Source organism: Canis lupus, chromosome 14 (assembly GCF_003254725.2).
Source record: "Canis lupus dingo isolate Sandy chromosome 14, ASM325472v2, whole genome shotgun sequence".
In the NCBI taxonomy this organism is placed as follows: Eukaryota; Metazoa; Chordata; class Mammalia; order Carnivora; family Canidae; genus Canis; species Canis lupus.
In genome coordinates this window covers 29,290,165-29,307,831 of record NC_064256.1, presented here as the reverse complement: position 1 = coordinate 29,307,831, position 17,667 = coordinate 29,290,165, and the positions used below count along the sequence as shown (strand labels likewise).

Sequence of the window (17,667 nt, the reverse complement as noted above, 5' to 3'; positions counted from 1 at the left end):
ACAGAAACACACACACAGACACACACAGAGAATGCATAAGCAGGGGGAGCGGCAGAGGGAGAGGGAGAAGCAGGCTCCCTGATGAGCAGGGAGGAGCATGGAGCCTGATGTGTGGCTCCAACCCAGAACCCTGGGATAATGACCTGAGCTGAAGGCAGGTGTTTTACCAACTGAGCCACCCAGGTGCCCCCATAACAATGTTTAATGTTAACTCTGCATTTACATTATAGCTGACTGGCCTTTAATGTGGCCTGGCAACCAATCACATTCCCTGGTCCTGGATGGCTTTTTAACACTTCAGGACTCTCCTCAAATTGCTATTACTTCTCATCTTTTCTCAGCTGATAGTCTCTCTTCCTCCTTCACTGACCAAAGCTATCACAAGAGAAGTTTACACACACCAACTGGACATTGACTTGCCCCTCACATTTGAACCTGTATACTCTGCCTTCTTGCTGGGGAGACCTGTCCATGCCCCTGTCCTAATACAGACCTTCTGCTCTGAACAAGCCTGTTTTCTTTCCTACCCATTTAAAAAGGCATCATTCTAGTGGCTTTCTCTTCTCTTTCCTTCATTTTTAATTTTTCCTTCTCCACTGGATCATTTTTGTCAGAGTGCTGTTTTTTTTTTCTTCTATTTGAAAAGTCATCTTGAGTCCACTTCTTGCAGTTCAGCTACTGCACACATTCTTTGCTTCCATTGCAGCAAATCTCTTTGAATGAATTGCCTATTATTTGCTGCTTTTTATTCCTTCCATTTTATTTTCTCTTAACTGACTCTGGGTTTTTGTCCCAGCCACGAAAGTGAACCAGTTCTTGACAGGGATATGAATGACTATCTTCTTGCTAAATTGAGTGATCAGTTTCTGCTCTTCATCTTACTTGGCATTGTGTGACACTTTCTTCCATGACCTATTGCTTCTGGTTTTCTTGCTATTTCACTAGATACTCATTCTTAGTCTCCTTGCAGATTCTTCATCTTTTCCTAACATCTGAACTTCAGAGTGCTCGAGATCTCAGTCCTTGTTATCTTCTCTATGTCACTTTCCATGTAAGACTGAGTTCTGTATCTTTAAATATCATTTATACAAATGACACTGAAATTCGATTCTTTAGCCTAGATCTTCTCTTGAATTCTACACTCATTTATAACTGCCTTATCTTTTAATTATAAAATCTATTTGAAATATAGTTAATATATAACATTAAATTAATTTCAGATGCATAACATAATGATTCAACAATTACATACAACATGCTCATCACAGCAAGTGCATGACAATATTATTAAACATATTCCCTATGTTGTACTTTTCTTTCCCATTATAACTGCTTTCTTATTGGCTATACTTGGATGTCTGATAGAATTCTCATTTACAAATTGCCTAAAACTAAAATCGAGAACTTACCATCACAAATCTGCACCATCTTCAGTGTGCCCCATTTCTCTTTGTGGCAACTTAATCTCACCACTTACTGAAACATAAACCTTAGGAACACTCTTGATTTTTCAATTTCTTTTTTTTTTTCCAATTTCAAAACGCATATCCAATCCATCAGGATATCCTTTTGGCTCCACTTTCAAAATAATCTGGTTTCCTACTCCACCATGCTAAAGCATTCATATAAAGTTATCAAATCTCTACACTGAGTTAATGTAATAAATCCATAATTATTTCCCTAGTTTAACCTTTGTCCTGTATGGTCTGTTTTCAATACCATAGCCAGAGCACTCCTTTTAAAAAACATTTTGAAAGAATGATAGATTCACAGGAGCTAACAAAAAATATGTATGAGGAGGCCCCGCAAACTGGTAACAGATGGTTACAAATTGCGTAACTACAGTTTATAAAATACCATCAAAATAGAAAGTAGATGTTGCTATAATCCAGAGTTTATTGAGATATCACCAGTTTTACACGAACAGAGTCCTTCTAAGGTTCAAACTTTTGCCCAAATGTCACCTTTTCACAGAAATCAACTCTTACTATTTAAAATTGCAAACTGTCCTACAAGTTGATATTTTTCCTTATCATTTATTATTTTTCCATAGCATTTTACATATTCTAATATACTATACTTACTTATTATTTTTATTTTCTATCTTGCACTAGACTACAAACTACATGAGCCAAGAATATTTTCTGTTTTGTGCATCGATATATTCCAATATAAGCTTGGAACAATGTTTGTTCTAAAGTCGATACATGCCTCTCAACTATTTACATGAATGATTGATCACAACTGGACCTTTTGTTTTAAGTAATCAGTATACCCAACATGAGGCTCGAACTCCTGACCCTGAGATCACAAATTGCGCATGCTCTACTGACTGAGACAGGCAGGTGCCCCTACAACTGGCCTTTCGTTTCTGCTCTTGATCTCTGTTTGTTCCAAAAGACTTGTTCATTCTCCCTAAATTATATAAAATTCTATGTTGATTAACTAATTAATTAACATTCATGTGAGTCAAATGTTAATGTTTCTTCCCAACTCCACACTCTTGATGGCATGTTGGAGGCTTGAAATCGCCAAATTGGGAAGATGTTTACAATAGGTAAACAGCAAACACTATAAGCCAGCACTCTGCATCCTCAACAGTTATTAAATATTTACCAGCATACCACTGATTATATTTAGGCACTGATTATAATTCTTAATTATTAAGTAAATTATGTTTTCAGTATTAATCTTTTGTTGTTTTATAGATGAATGTTTCTAATGAAAGTATGTAATTTCTTAATGAATTTTCTACACAAGAAAATCTGTACAAAATGTTAATTATCTCATACGTGTCTAGGACAGTGTCCGGCTGGAAGATAAATTACCAGATATGTTGTCTATCCAAGGAATTGCTCTTACAAATATTTTGTCCAAGGCGTTGGATTAATGCACATATCAAAAAGCTAAGTATAGATGGATTGAATAAGGGAGAAAAAGAATAGCAAATGCAGAATTTTTTTCTTTTTTTTCAGAATTTTTTTTAAGAATTGGTTATATAAGAGTATTATCAGTAAATAATGAATATCAAAAGAAGAAAGGAAATTTTCTTCATAGTCTCACATCAGCAGTAATTTTGAAGTTAGATAGTTGTCTTTCCAGATAAATAGAAACAGTTACTGCAATGCACATAACAGTTTTCTCTAAAATATTTGGCCTTCATCTTTTCAAGTTAATGATCCCAAGAGCTTAGCAGACACATGTACAGAGGGCACTTGCACTCAGAACTGCTTAATAGCTTTCTTACTTTCTTTGTTTTTTAACAACTCTTCCTAGTGTAGCTGTATCTCTAAAGTATTCTTGGGATATTTTTAAAAATACAGGTATATAGTTTTTAGTTAGCATATAAACTGCTACAATGTGGCTTATTTTTAACAATAGTTCCATTATTTTTTTCAATATTTTGTACATTTATTATAATTCTAACACATGTAGATATGAATGTCTTTTTTAGGGACCTAGTTCTCCAAATATTTTACTTTATAATGCTATAGGTATTTATTTATTGCTGCTAACTACAACTTAAATAGGACATTTTTAGTATCACGGGAAATTACATTAAGAGCAATATCCATTTCTGGATCTTCTTAATATCTAAAATACTATTTTTGGCTATTGTGACCTTAGATGAGGGTAAGTCATTTTTAAATAAAATGCTCTGTTTTTTTCCCAGTAGAACCCCCATGAGCAACAGCCAACCTCAATATATATTTATTAAAAATTGAATGTATCTTTACAACCAGATTAAATATGTATTCAGTCAGATTAAAGTCGTTGGCAGCCTCTTGGTGTCGTCAGAGGTTTTTTTTTTTTTTTTCCCCCTGAAACCCCAATGTTCTCACCTAAACAGGGACCCATGTCAGAAAATGTAGCAGCAAAAATTTTGCTAATTATATCTCAGTTTCTTAAAGCATCTCTTTAAGGATAAGAGCAGTGGTTAACTCAACTTTAGCTGCATATAAGAATCATGTGAGGAACTTTCAAAAAAAACCCCATGTCTTGGAGTGCCTGGGTGGCCTGGTTGATTAAGTAGCTGACTCCTTATTATGGCTCAAGTCAGGATCACAGGGTCTTGAGAAGGAACCCCTCGTGGGCTCTGTGCTTGCCATGTGGTCTGCTTGAGATTCTCTCTCCCTCTCCGTCGGCTGTTCCCCGTGCTCATCTGCGGATCTGTGCTCTCTCTCTCAATAAATAAAATCTTAAAAAAAAAAAAATCCCCTTGTCTGGTGGGGTCCGCTCTAGTAGATTCATTCATCACCACTGTGCTTTGAGCCTGTCATCAATGTATTTTAAAAGCTACCTGGATGATCCTAATATGAATTCCAATTTGAGTACCACTGGGTTAGACACAAAACTGGCTTAGACAAAGATAAAGCTCTTTTGCTAATTTGAAATACTAGATAGCTAAGGGAAACTTTAATCATCATATTTAACTTTTACTAAATACTAATATGTGTACATTAATGCTAGCTCAATATTAGACTAGGAAGCTTTCTTTTAAAAAAAAATTATTTATTCATGAGAGAGAGAGAGAGAGAGACAAAGAGGCAGAGACATGGGCAGAGGGAGAAGCAGGCTCCATGCAGGGAGCCCAATGTGGGACTCAATCCCGTGTCTCCAGGATCAGGCCCTGGGCCGAAGGCGACACTAAACCACTGAGCCACCCGGGCTGCCCGAAAGTTTTCTTTTTTAGACAGTTGGAGCTATGAATCTTATATATTACAAGGTTAAAATAGCCACTGCAAAGATGCCTTTGGCGGAGTGCAGAAAGAGATTTCTAGGCCACAAATATCCTCTGTGATGAGAGGGAAAAAAACTATGTCTGGAAGCTTAAATTTTGAAGAAAACTTTTGAAGCACTGAATAGGGAGGAGCAAAAAAGGACTTTTCCAGGATCCCACATTGAGATTACAGCATTGACTGCCTCTCTCAAAATGTCAGAGCTGCATTTTTTTCCTGGAAAACTAATGTCCTCACTGAAACAGGGACCCATGGTTCCGTCTACTCTGGCAAATAAAGGACTAGATGATTAATCTACAGGAGGTTATTTGTTATTTATAAAAAGGACAAATGCACTTCATAAGGTAGAAAGTCTTGGTGGTAACAGTGGAGTATGATCACCTTGTCACAGGAGCTAGGACTACTATGTGGATGTTAAAGCTTTTGGCCTTGACTTGAAGAATAGACTTTAGAACAAACAAAAAAGATTTTCTTATGAGGCATAATGAGAATGTGTTATCTGCAAAACATTCTTATAATTTTATTCCAATAGTTATCTTTTCTATGTACTTCCCCTTTATAATACAGCACAAGCAATTTTAATATTTATTCTTTAAGATGATTTTTAATCATAACTATGAAATATATATATCATGTAGAACTTACATATATTGCAAGTTTTTGACAAGAATTGTACATATATATTCTAATTCCATTATCAACAGAAACATAATTCTAAACTAAAATAAAATGCTATAAACACTTAAAATATCCATATGACATTTTTGCTTTACTTTTGCTTATATTTGTTGTATATTTAGAAGATATTTTTCATATGTTAATTTAAGTTGGTAAAAAAAAAAAAAAAAGAATTAGAATGTACTAGTAAAAGGTAACAAAATTCCCTGAACTAAATGAACAGAAATTGTGGACTCCAAAGTAGATGCCTTGGCTCTAATGGAAACTTCTATTGTTTGTTTGTTTACAAAGTAAAGAAAACAGATTTGGGCCATATACAAAAGTTTGGATCACTACTTCACTCTCTTTGGGTTGTGTGAGTTTGAATAAATAATGCTCCCTTTAATCTTGATTTCTTCATGTGTTTAATGGGGAAGGAGTTTGAAAAGAACCGTAAGGTAATCATGAGTTTTAAGTGAAATAATAAGAGACAACACTAAACAACAAGATAAAACACTTTCTAACTACTAAAAGAATCTACCCATGCAAATTTTAACAGTGTTAATAGTACTCAATGCATCAATCAGGTGTAGATTCTAAGAGTGTTATTATAGGGAGCTCTGTAGAAGGTTAGTTGCTATCTTAAGTGGTTGAAGGAAGTCCTGAGAGGTTTTGTGAGCAAGGTGATCAGTAAACTCTGGCATGCATTATGTTTGAACTTCATTTGACAGTGTGGAGAATCCCCAGCAATGAAGACATCACGAGCAAAGGAAGGGTTATAAAATCATGAGACATACTGCGATGGATGTTGAACTCTAAATAAGGAAGGCATCAAAAATAATTATTGGTAGATAGGGTCTGGATTATATTTTGACACATCTATCATGCCAAAAAGAGGGGTTTGTGGTGCAATTTAAAGACAATAGGAAACTGTTGAAGGGTGATGATATGTTTGAAGTGATGTTGAGGGTGGAACAAAGGAATAGGAATTTATTAGGCACCAGATACTTTGCTAGACACAGTACTGCAAGGTCCATTTCATTATTTTTATTTTACATATTAAAAAACTGAGCCATAGAGACATTAAAAATATGCCCAGGGGGGATCCCTGGGTGGCTCAGTGATTTAGCTCCTGCCTTCAGCCCAGGGCATCATCCTGGAGTCCCGGGATCAAGTCCCCACATTGGGCTCCCTGCATGGAGCCTGCTTCTCCCTCTGCCTGTGTCTCTGCCTCTCTCTCTCTCTCTCTCTCTCTGCCTCTCATGAATAAATAAAATCTTTTAAAAAAATATGCCCAGGGATATTCAGCCAAGAATCCTGGAGCCAGGACTTAAATCTAAGACTCTCTGGCTTTAAATCTTTCCATTACTCCATGAGACCTTTGTCATTAATCAGACAAATGTGTGTTGCGGTTTTTGGGATAAAGAGGCAAAGAGGCTGTGAAATCACAAAGGAAGTTCATTCAAGATGTAGCAGACACCTAAGGAGATGGGAGGGAAGCCAAAAGCATTTTCTTTTTTTTTTTTTGTAACATTTTTTAGGACACACCCATAAGCTTGATTCTTCTATTTTCTAAACATTGCTGATGCTCTTGTAGATTTATTTTTATTTCAAAATTAGTAGAATGAATTTAAATTTTCCTTAATAGTCATGTAAAAATTCAAAATATTCCTAACCGTACATTCCTAAAGTGTAGCTAGTTTAACACTCATGGCATTATATGGTACATGACTCAGCCAAACAGGAGAGGATTCATAGAGAGTGAGCACTGTAGGGGGCCTCTAGAATGACTCATATGCTTGAGCAGGTGCTAGAAAGACAAGCCATAAGATGAAATCTACTCTGTCAGTCCCTATATACATTTCCTCTGTCCTTGCATGTAACCAAGGTTTTCGCTGAACAAATGATTCTTCTCTTTTTTAAATTCAGTACCACCTTAGTTCTTAGGTGATTCTGATGGTGGCAGAGCAACCTAAAATAACCCCATTGCCTTTGTTATGGCTATTAATATTAAATTACTTTCCAGTAAGACGAATATGCTATAGCCATGGGCAGTAATTGGTATTTAGTGTTCTTCTCCAAGTCTCCTGACTTATTAGCCAAGCCTTGTAAGCATCACTTCCTCTGGAATTAGACATGTATCTCATGTCATGACCCTCCTTTGCTTTCTAGGAGACCCAATACTTTGTACTGAGCATCTGTCCTGATCCCTTTTCCAAGGATTAAACCAGATTTTAGAAGCTGGCTGCCTAGCACTTTAGTTGCCAATCTTCTTTGATGCCAGACCTTTGTTCCCTTACAGATATGTATTACCTGTGAATTGATCTCTCAGTTCACAGCTGCCTGGCTGGCTGGCTGGCTGGCTGCCTGGATTTCTTAGCATTGCTCAGCCGAGAATTTGTCACTGTGCTCTCGTACTTGAAGCTCCAGTATTAGTTGAAATACGATTGAGATTATATCTTACACTTACCTACTATCTGTTCATTCAGGCATGACTTCCTTGGTATCTCTCTTTTACTAGAGGGTAGGTCAGATTCAGGCATATATCCTTCCTCTTCTCCACTACCCCAGTGTTATCCGAACAGACATGATCCAAAGTTGACATAATCAAACTGATAGGAATGTTTATGGTGATAGGTAATATGAACCAATCCAGAAAAATGGCTGAATTATAAAATGAATAAATTACTATTCTTTGAAGGTAGGTTGAACACGACAGCAGGAACTTACTTCACCATCTAGTACAGTTTGGGAATCCATGCAGATATGTAGACTATTGGCATAAGGGAATTCTGATTAAAGGTTAGGGGAACCAGGCAGGATATCTGGAATGCTGTGGTCTGTCTTTCTTTCTTTCTTTCTTTCTTTCTTTCTTTCTTTCTTTCTTTCTTTCTTTCTTTTTCTTTCTTTCTTTCTTTCTTTCTTTCTTTCTTTCTTTCTTTCTTTCTTTCTCTTTCTTTCTTTCTTTCTTTCTTTCTTTCTTTCTTTCTTTCTTTCTTCTTTCTTTCTTTCTTTCTTTCTTTCTTTCTTTCTCTTTCTTTCTTCTTTTTCTTTCTTTTTTTTTTTTTCTTGTGGTGTTTCACACTAAAATATTAATCTAGAGAGGATTGGATGAATAAGTCAAGTCCTCAGTCTTTGAGAAACTGGGCCCAGGAAAGGTTATCGGGGCAGGAACAGAAGAATAATATAATTTTCCAGTTTCTAAACTAGGGTATAAAGTGGAGATTGGGTAATGAATAAAGTTCAGATACCAGGATATTAAAATAGGACTTGAGAATTGAAAAAATAGTAAATTGAGTTAATGGTGTTCCATCTAAATATGAATTAGCACTTCTTAAATTGTCCCAGACCAAGATTGTCATTGAGACCCAGAGAATTTTATCTTAATTTATTAATTTATTCCTAGTGGCATCCCCACTAAGAATATGCTAATATAAACTGTGTCAAAGAAAACATTAAAAAATGACATGAATAATTTTAAGGACTATTGCCTTCTCTGGAACATTTATAAGTGATTACTGAATGTGTTTTTTTACCCTCTGGAAGCCTGAAATGAAAAGCCTGTCTTTAGGCAGTGTTTCTAACATTCGTTGGAAGGCAAATTTTATGATATCAGAAAGCAAATTTTCTTTTCCCTCTTCCATTTTTTCATGGGGCTCAGATATGGTTAAAATAAACATAGTCTTTGGGATATGTTATTCCAGAATTTGTACATCTAGATATGTATATGTTTATATGGGTATGTACAGAGGGGTCTGTCTCTACATCTATCAATGAGAAGAAGTAAAAGATGTTCTACTAAGTTAGAATAAGACCTTATTATCGACAAGGGTTTCAGGAATAAAGAATCAGCATCATATCTCTCTTTAATATAGAACGTAGTTTCTAACGTAGCTTATACTTCTGCCAATATAAATGTCAAAGCAATTATTGTAATTTGTTGTGGTTTAGGAATAGCTCTGATCAATTGAATTACTATACTTATTATTATTTTATTATTTCATCTTTGTTATAAATTTGAATGCTATGCAAAAATGAAAATGTACCATTTCCTTCCCCAGAGCAACATACAATTGAGCAAGAGACAAGGATAACAAATTAACTCTGATCATAGTATGGAAAATACTAGCAAAATATATATTGAAAAAGAAATATATAGGAAACTGTACAGTCTTCAAACATATTATAGCATACTCACACACACACCAATCTCAACAGCAAAAAGATAAACAATCCAATTAAAAAATAGTCAAAAGACTCGAATAGACATCTCTTCAAAGAATATACACAATGGCCAATAAGCATTTGAAAAGATATTCAATATCGGTTATTAACAAATATATAATGAAATACAAATCAAAACCATTTCATGCCCACTGAAATGGCTGTAATTAAAAAAAATAGGGAATAACAAGTATGACAAAGATTTTAGAAATTGGAATTCACATATATTGCTGGTAGGTATGTGAAATAATATGTAGCTCTGTGAAAATCTGTTTGGCAGTTCCTCAGAATGTTAAATGTAGAGTTTTCATTATGACCTAGTAATTCTCCTTTTAAGTATGTACCCATGAGAATTAAAACATAAATTTGCACAAAATTATGCATATTTGAATGTTCATAGCAGCATTATTAATAATAACCAAAATATGGAAACAACTCAAATGTACATGAGCTGATGAGTAGATAAACAAAATGTGGTATATCCATAAAATGGAATATTTTTTTAGCTATAAAAAGGAATGATACATGATACAACATCTATGGACCTTGAAGTGAAAGAAACTAAACCAAATTATAGGATTCCAGTTGTATGGAATGCTCAGAATAAGGAGTTCTTTTTGAGGTGAATATAGTTGTGGTGTTTGGACAGCAGTGTGCATATACTAAGAAAACCCACTGAATTGTATACTTTAAAATAGTTAAAGTAATGAATCTATGTTATGGGAATTTTAATGCAATAAAAACAACACACACACAAAACCCTCAACAGAAGTTACAACATGAAGAAACAAAATCAAAGTATAATTTACAAAATATAGGCATGATGCACTGGATGGGCACCTAGGAGTTAACTTTCTAACAGGATGCCTCGAAAGCTGACTTGTAAATTAGTATTTTTGGAGCTGGGAAATATTTTATGGTGGCACAAATATCACTGAATCATGGGGAAAGGCAGGGAGGATGATAATCAAATGCTAGGAAATAATATCTATGCCTTGTTTCCTAATGGAAAACTAAGAATCTTCTGTTTATTTCCCAGTTTCAATCTTGTTTTATCACTGTTAGTCAAACTCCTTGAAGCTTTAGATTACTTATCAGTCTTTTAGATGACTTATCAGTATTTATCAGTTGTTTTTCTCTAACTTAAATATGTTATAAATATGGGATTGCTTAATCAAATTATATTTTGATAACTGAGAGCATTGATTGAATGCTAGGTTGAATGCATATATTTGTATTCTATTTATATATATTATTCTAATAATATTTATGTTCCTTCATGACATTATTTCTCCTATTAATCAATAGATTCTTTGTTACAATCTTAATATGATGAGTGTCCTAAAAATATTTTAAAATCTTTCATAATTGAAAAAGTAATTTAAAAGATCTTTTGGTAACACATCTAAACTTTTTTTTTTTTTTTTTTTAAATTTGGAGACATAAATGGCTTTATTAAGTGGTTCATGGATTGGGCAGCATCACTTCTATAAAGTAGAGATCCTTCCTTAACTTTGTTTCTTTTTTCCCCCTAAACTTTGTTTTTTAATTTTAATATCTGTTGATTATATTTTAATAGATCTTTGTTTCCAAACTGGGTTATTTAGCCACAGTAGTCATATGTAAACAACTTGTGTGTTCTCTATTTCTTTCTAGATTCCACAAAGAAATTAAAGGATGTTCTTGAAGAATTCCATGGTAACGGCGTGCTTGCAAAGTATAATCCTGAAGGGGTAAAGCTTTTTTTTTTTTTTTTTTTTTTTAATGTTGCTTTTATATATATGCTTGGAGGAGGGATTTCTTAATGAAGGGTCCTTGAAAATATATATACCATATACCATATCATAAACAAAATGGAATTCATAATGAAATGCTATTCTGGAAAACACATAAAATAATGTACTACCTTTTTCATTCAAAAACCGTCTGCTAATGAAAATAATATTTCTCTGTTATGTGCTTGAAAGAGTACAGATCATCTGTAATATAGCCTTAGGTTCTTTTCCTAGATGTTGAATGTATTGTAATTCTGAGATTGCTTGGTCAGGTATAATCAGGAAACAAGATTGATGGAAGAGAAAACCAAGTGTGCCTGCTGCTCACTCAGTGACCTAACAATTTTAACCCCAAATGAACACTGGTGGTGGCAGGAGGGTTACTCCTTTCAGAGAATTATTCCCTTGACTAAAGAAGGATTCTGCTATGGATATAACTGGCCTATAATTAAAAAAAAAAAAACAGCTTTGTTTAAAAAGTGAGGGATCCCTGGGTGGTGCAGCGGTTTGGCGCCTGCCTTTGGCCCAGGGCGCGATCCTGGAGACCCGGGATCGAATCCCACGTCGGGCTCCCGGTGCATGGAGCCTGCTTCTCCCTCTGCCTGTGTCTCTGCCTCTCTCTCTCTCTCTGTGACTATCATAAATAAATAAATAAAAATTAAAAAAAAAAAAGAATACGAAAAAAAAAAAAAGTGAGGGACTTCTTTCACCATCTTGTTTTAACCTAGTACCAGTAAGCCAACAAGTCCCTGAAATTCCTTCCTTATAAAAACCTTCTTGTCCTGTTGATGGCTTTTGAACACCTTGCTTGAATGAGTATCTATCCTAATTATTTGTTAAATCACCTTCCATTTAATGTTAGCTGAGAGATGTTACATTTTAAGTGAGCATCTTAGCTGTGAGTCCTTTGGCAGTTTCACATCAATTTGTTAAAACAAATTGTCCTTTGCAAAATAATTTTTCCCCTGAATATATTATCTAACCAGCTAGTTTGTTTACTGATTAAAAAGTGATTTGTTTTTTTTTTATTAACATTGTCATTATGGTTTTGATTGTTTATAAGAGCATAGTTACTGGCTACCCTTCAATATTATATTTCTTGGATACTTATAGAATTTATATTTTAGTCAAAAGTAAATCTCCAATTCTAACCTTAAAACATTCATATTGTTTTATGATTTCCTCCCAGTATTTCTAATATCTATTTTCCTGCCATATTTTCTCATTCTATCTTTATTCTGATATATTACTATACCTTGTAAAAGTCTTTAACCTAAGATTTATTTCCTTTTTCAAGTAAATATTTAAAACTTACAAATGATGGGGGAAACAAAGCAATTTAAAGCCATTCCCATTTTCCTATATCAGGAACAAAAGCAGATATCTGGCCTGGCCAGATTTCCCTCATATTTTATTTTCCTAGATACCATAGTGTGAGAGAAGAAAATTTTGCCAGATAAATTTGTAGAACTGAAAATCTCAAAGACCAAGGAAGCAGAGCAGGAAAGCTAAACATCACAACTTTATGGAATTGTTGTAAGACCCCAAAATGCCATTAATATATACATTCATAACCCAATGAATTTGGAAATGTGCATGTTATATAATCTATACACAGAGCTAAGACCAGTTTTATTTTTTTCTCCCTAAAGATAGCTACTGGCTATAAATTGGAGTGTGATATTGTTTGCAAAGTAGCCTTTTTGCTTCCTTTGATGATTTCTTATTTAAAAGACTCAAGACTTAGTCTTACTGATATTATATATTTCATGAGGATTATCAGTCACTGTATACTGGATTTATTGAGGTAATTACTAGATTCGTTCTAAGACACACATATGATGTCAGTCTTTTCAATACTGTAATAACTCCATAAATGCACAGATCTCCTCTTGAAATGCATTATTAAAATAATGAACAGTTGAAAAACAAAAAAAGTTAGATCTCATTATAACCCCAAAGTAATTCTAATTTAAGAGTCAAATCACTCTCAAACACTGATAGGTCCTTTTGCTTCAGGAAAAACAAAACAAAACAAAACAAAACTAAACTAAAGCTTACATGACTCTTAAATACTAGTATGTATTTTACAAAAGCCAATAGGAAGTAATTAGGAATATTCAATGTTGAGAAAGAAATCTTTAATGCGTTGAGGTCCTCTTCAGTACATGACTTCATGTAGTTTATAAAAGGTTACTTTGACACTGACAGAATTCATACTGTCCATTCGTTCATTTGAGAAATTCTCAGTCTCTGTTGGCTGGTCAGGTAATCCTCAAGTTGTTGGCAGAGATGACTACTTAATTAATGTTCTATTATACAAGAAAACTTAGGAAAATGTTTAATCTATACTACTTTTAGAATAAATAATCCTTTGTTTTCTAAAATAAACATTATCATCCATATAAAATGTTCTTGCAAAGAAAGAACAGGCTAAACATCTCTTATTTGCTTCTCCTCTTAGAAACAGTAGATGCTGGGACGCCTGGGTGGCTCAGCGGTTGAGCATCTGCCTTTGGCTCAGGGCCTGATCCCGGAATTGGGGATTGAGTCCCACCTCCGGTTTCTTGCATGGAGCCTGCTTCTCCCTCTGCCTATGTATCTGCTTCTCTCTCTCTGTGTCTCTCATGAATAAATAAATAAAATCTTAAAAAGAAGTAGATGCATTGTGTTTCTTATCACTTACTTGAATTACTGAGTTCTAAAAGCTCTCTGTATAAAAACTTAATACAATGAATATGTGACCGCTTAAGTCTATTTTAATGGAGAAGAAATATTAAGTGCATTATATGGATAAATCATTTTTATTTTTAATTTGTATCTTTTAAAGATCATTTAATAATCTTTCTTTGAAAAAAAAAAACCCAGAATCAAAAAGAAATATAAGCCTAAACAATATCTTTAAAGATTCCTTAAGGATAAGAACTTTTAAAAGGTCTTGAGGTTGCCAAACAGATGGGTTTATAAAGTTTTAAATGAAGAAAGTCATTGTAGGAAAAGTAAAATTACTTTCCCAAGATTAACCAGTTAGTTTTATAACAAGAGTCATAATTAAAACCTAATTGTCTGGAATCCCAGTTTAAGAATGATGCCTTCTCCTCTTCACTTCATTGACTGGGTCTTAGATTGAAAGGCAAGGTGGTGGGAGATGAGAGTAAGGGGAAGAGATATGTATTTCACATGAATTGAATGGCATTTCTTATGTAATGAGTATGGCATATTCTAGTACATGTAATTACTACTAAGTCGTGCCCAAAAAGGTAAGAGATTCTTACTTGTCTCCAGCTAATCTTATATGAATGATACAATGTTAAGAGTATGATTATAGCTAGTTTGTAGTACCCATCTAATCTCAGTGAGATGGTTTATAGTAAAATATAGTCCGGATATCTCAAATATAAATAATTCATGAAATTAATGAAATTTGATAGCATGAGAAAGAACCAGTTTGGCATTGCATTTTATATATGTAAAATATAGTATGTTATAGTATAAGTAAATACATATTAATATAATAATATTATTTAGTATTAATTAATGATATTAATATATTGCTATATTACTATAGCTATTTATATGTTTTCACCCCTGAATTTCAAATTCAACTCTAAATAGTTCCATTGATATCTAAAGATGTGGGAAGAAATTAAGAAGTGGTATATGTTTGGGAAATATTTATATTTAAAGGTATGGTAATGGGCTGGCATGTTATTCTAAAAGAAGCATTAGGAGTGGGAAATAAACATTTGTAACCTAATATATATTTATATATACTGTTGTGTTTTCATAATCTTCTCTGGAAGATTTTAATCATCTTATATGTGTCATTCATTATATTTATCTCTTATCCGTTTAGAGCTGTTTGCTGATTACACTCCATGATTGATCTAAATGATTCTCAAATTTTAACTTCTATCAGAATCACCTGGGGGTCTCCTTAAAACACAGATTGCTGCCTACCCCCCTGCCCTCTCCTTAGTTTCTGTGTTTCTAGGACGAGATTCAAAAAAGTATATATTTTTATTAGTTTCCCAGTTGATGATAATAATGCTGTTCAGGACCACATTCTGAGACTCATGGATCTAGGGTATGTTTTAAAATCAATCTGTAAAACCGACCTTTTAGTTATCAGCAATATGAGATAATGAGTATAAATTATCTTACATTAACACATGTATTCTTTCTTTCCTTGCATGCACAGAAACAAGACATTCTTAACCAAGTAAGACATTTTCTTTTCTATTAAAATCTGTCTTCTTTCTTTATTCTGATGTAATCTATGAATTTCTCATCCCTGTCATTGACCTGTATTTCTGTACCATTAAGATTTGTATACTATGCAAGGCTATCTGTAATACTTATAAAGTTGTAATTGACTGATATTTGTTCAAATCAGTCTCAAATGAGGGCTAATACCATAATGGAATTGAAGAGGATATAGAGGGTAGGCTTTAGTTTTGTAAACTCTTGAATCTAATTTTTTAATTTCACCAAAACATGATCAGACTTCAACAAAATGACAAAATAATTCATTTAATGAAACTCTTAATTTATTAATTTACAATGGGAGATCTATAATTGCATTTAAATGCAATTGATAGGGATTTCTTTTGCTTGGGGGGAAGTATGTATCTACGCTGATATTAGAATTTGTGAGGGAAATAGAACTGAAAAGCCACTAATCTTTACCTTTCTGGGAAAAAGAGAAACCCATCTGTTGCTTCAGTCACTATCTCCCAGTAAAGCCCATTTTATAAAGCAAGTTTTGGGACTTTGTTCAGCTGGGTGCATACAATTACAACACATTTGGGGGATCTCTAAATGAATTTTTCTATCATATTAGGAATATCTCTTACCAAAATGCATGAGATACTTAAAATCATGATATTGTCTCCCTTGGACAGTAATGGATATGTACTAGCAGCTCTTTATTCACAAATTTCCTTGTGGTTTCAATGACAGCAAGCACTGGGATCTCATCACCAGCATGTTAAAGTACAGTTGGTTACCCCAGAATGATCTTGACTGACTTAGACACAGGTCATACATACATATTACAGTCTCCAATGATGAGGCAGGACTGATGGCAACTCATTGACTGTGATGACTTTTACGAATCTCTTTCAGAGGATGACACTTCCCTGATCTTATCCCGGACCTCTATGGAAACCTACCAGTTCCCCTAAGGACAGACTACATGGGCTTTTTGGTTTTAGGAAGCAGACCTTCGGAGTAAATGGCTGCTTCTGTGCAGCAGGATTTAGCTATTATAAGACATTTATTGAACACCTTGGTCCATAGACACACCTTTCTGCATCACCTCATCCCTACTAGAGGCTGTCTGAAAACTGGTGTCAATTAGCCCTGCCTTTTTCCTCGTCAGCAGAATGAGTTTCTTCCTTTTCCTTGCTCAGTCTTTGTTCCATATGGAAATGTTTAGTAGGCAAGCAATGTCAGTTGCAGAATAGAAAGAACAAGGAAAGCTGCGGTTAGCCAAAGGGGTGGTGGTGGGGGGCGGGGCGGTGGGGAAGCGCATGCCTATTTATTGCTCTATACTGTTCCTGGTCTATCAGTGTAGGATTTTCTCTTTACATTTCCTGTTAGTAGCTGATCCTTGGCCCAAGGTTGAGTTACATTTCATAATTCCCTGGGCCTCCCTTATCTTTGCAGTTGGTGCTCTGTACTGTAGATTCTGCTAATGTGTATACCCTTTACATTTAGACAAGTGAGTTGCTTCATTCCCTTAATAAGAAACCTGGGAATCCATAACCTACATTTGGTAGTGCTGCTGCCTAATGTAATATTTTAAGTGTCTTTAACAAGGATATTGACACTGATATAATTATTAGCAATGATATAAACACCTTTTATTGTAAGCTATAATTGTCCTTCCAGAACCAAATTCAACCTTTTCCATTAAAGAAAGCATCTGGAAAGTATAACAGAGAAAACGTGATCTTAGCAGTCCAACTGAACTGAGTTCAAATCCCACATCTGCCACATATTAGCAGATCTTGGACAAGTTACCAGCCTCAGTTTGTAAAGCTATCAAATGAAAAGAATATTGGCCTTAGTGGCTTGTTTAAAGGGTTAAATTCAAAGTGTATATAAAATAATTATCTCTGTGCCTGATGTAGAGGTGTTCCATTGACATTTAAAGGCAGTGGCCATTGGTCATACTTCAATGACTAACATGGTTTCATACAAAAGTTCTAGAATATCTATGAAAAGTAAAAGTGGGAATATCTGAGATACACCACCAACCAATCCTG

At 34.3% G+C, this 17,667-nt stretch overlaps 1 protein-coding gene across 8 annotated transcripts in view; it reads left to right on the top strand.

Moving 5' to 3' along the window:
- DGKB (diacylglycerol kinase beta) overlaps positions 1–17,667 on the top strand; it is a 695,350-nt gene that overhangs the window by 138,463 nt on the left and 539,220 nt on the right. For 5 of the 8 annotated variants that reach the window (XM_025464248.3, XM_025464245.3, XM_025464243.3 and 2 more), the window contains exons 3-4: positions 11,277–11,353; positions 15,597–15,617. In XM_025464248.3, coding sequence (XP_025320033.1) covers positions 11,277–11,353; positions 15,597–15,617 — 98 coding nt within the window. The remainder of the gene's footprint in view (positions 1–11,276; positions 11,354–15,596; positions 15,618–17,667) is intronic. The other 3 variants (XM_025464249.3, XM_025464247.3, XM_025464246.3) reach the window with 1 other exon arrangement.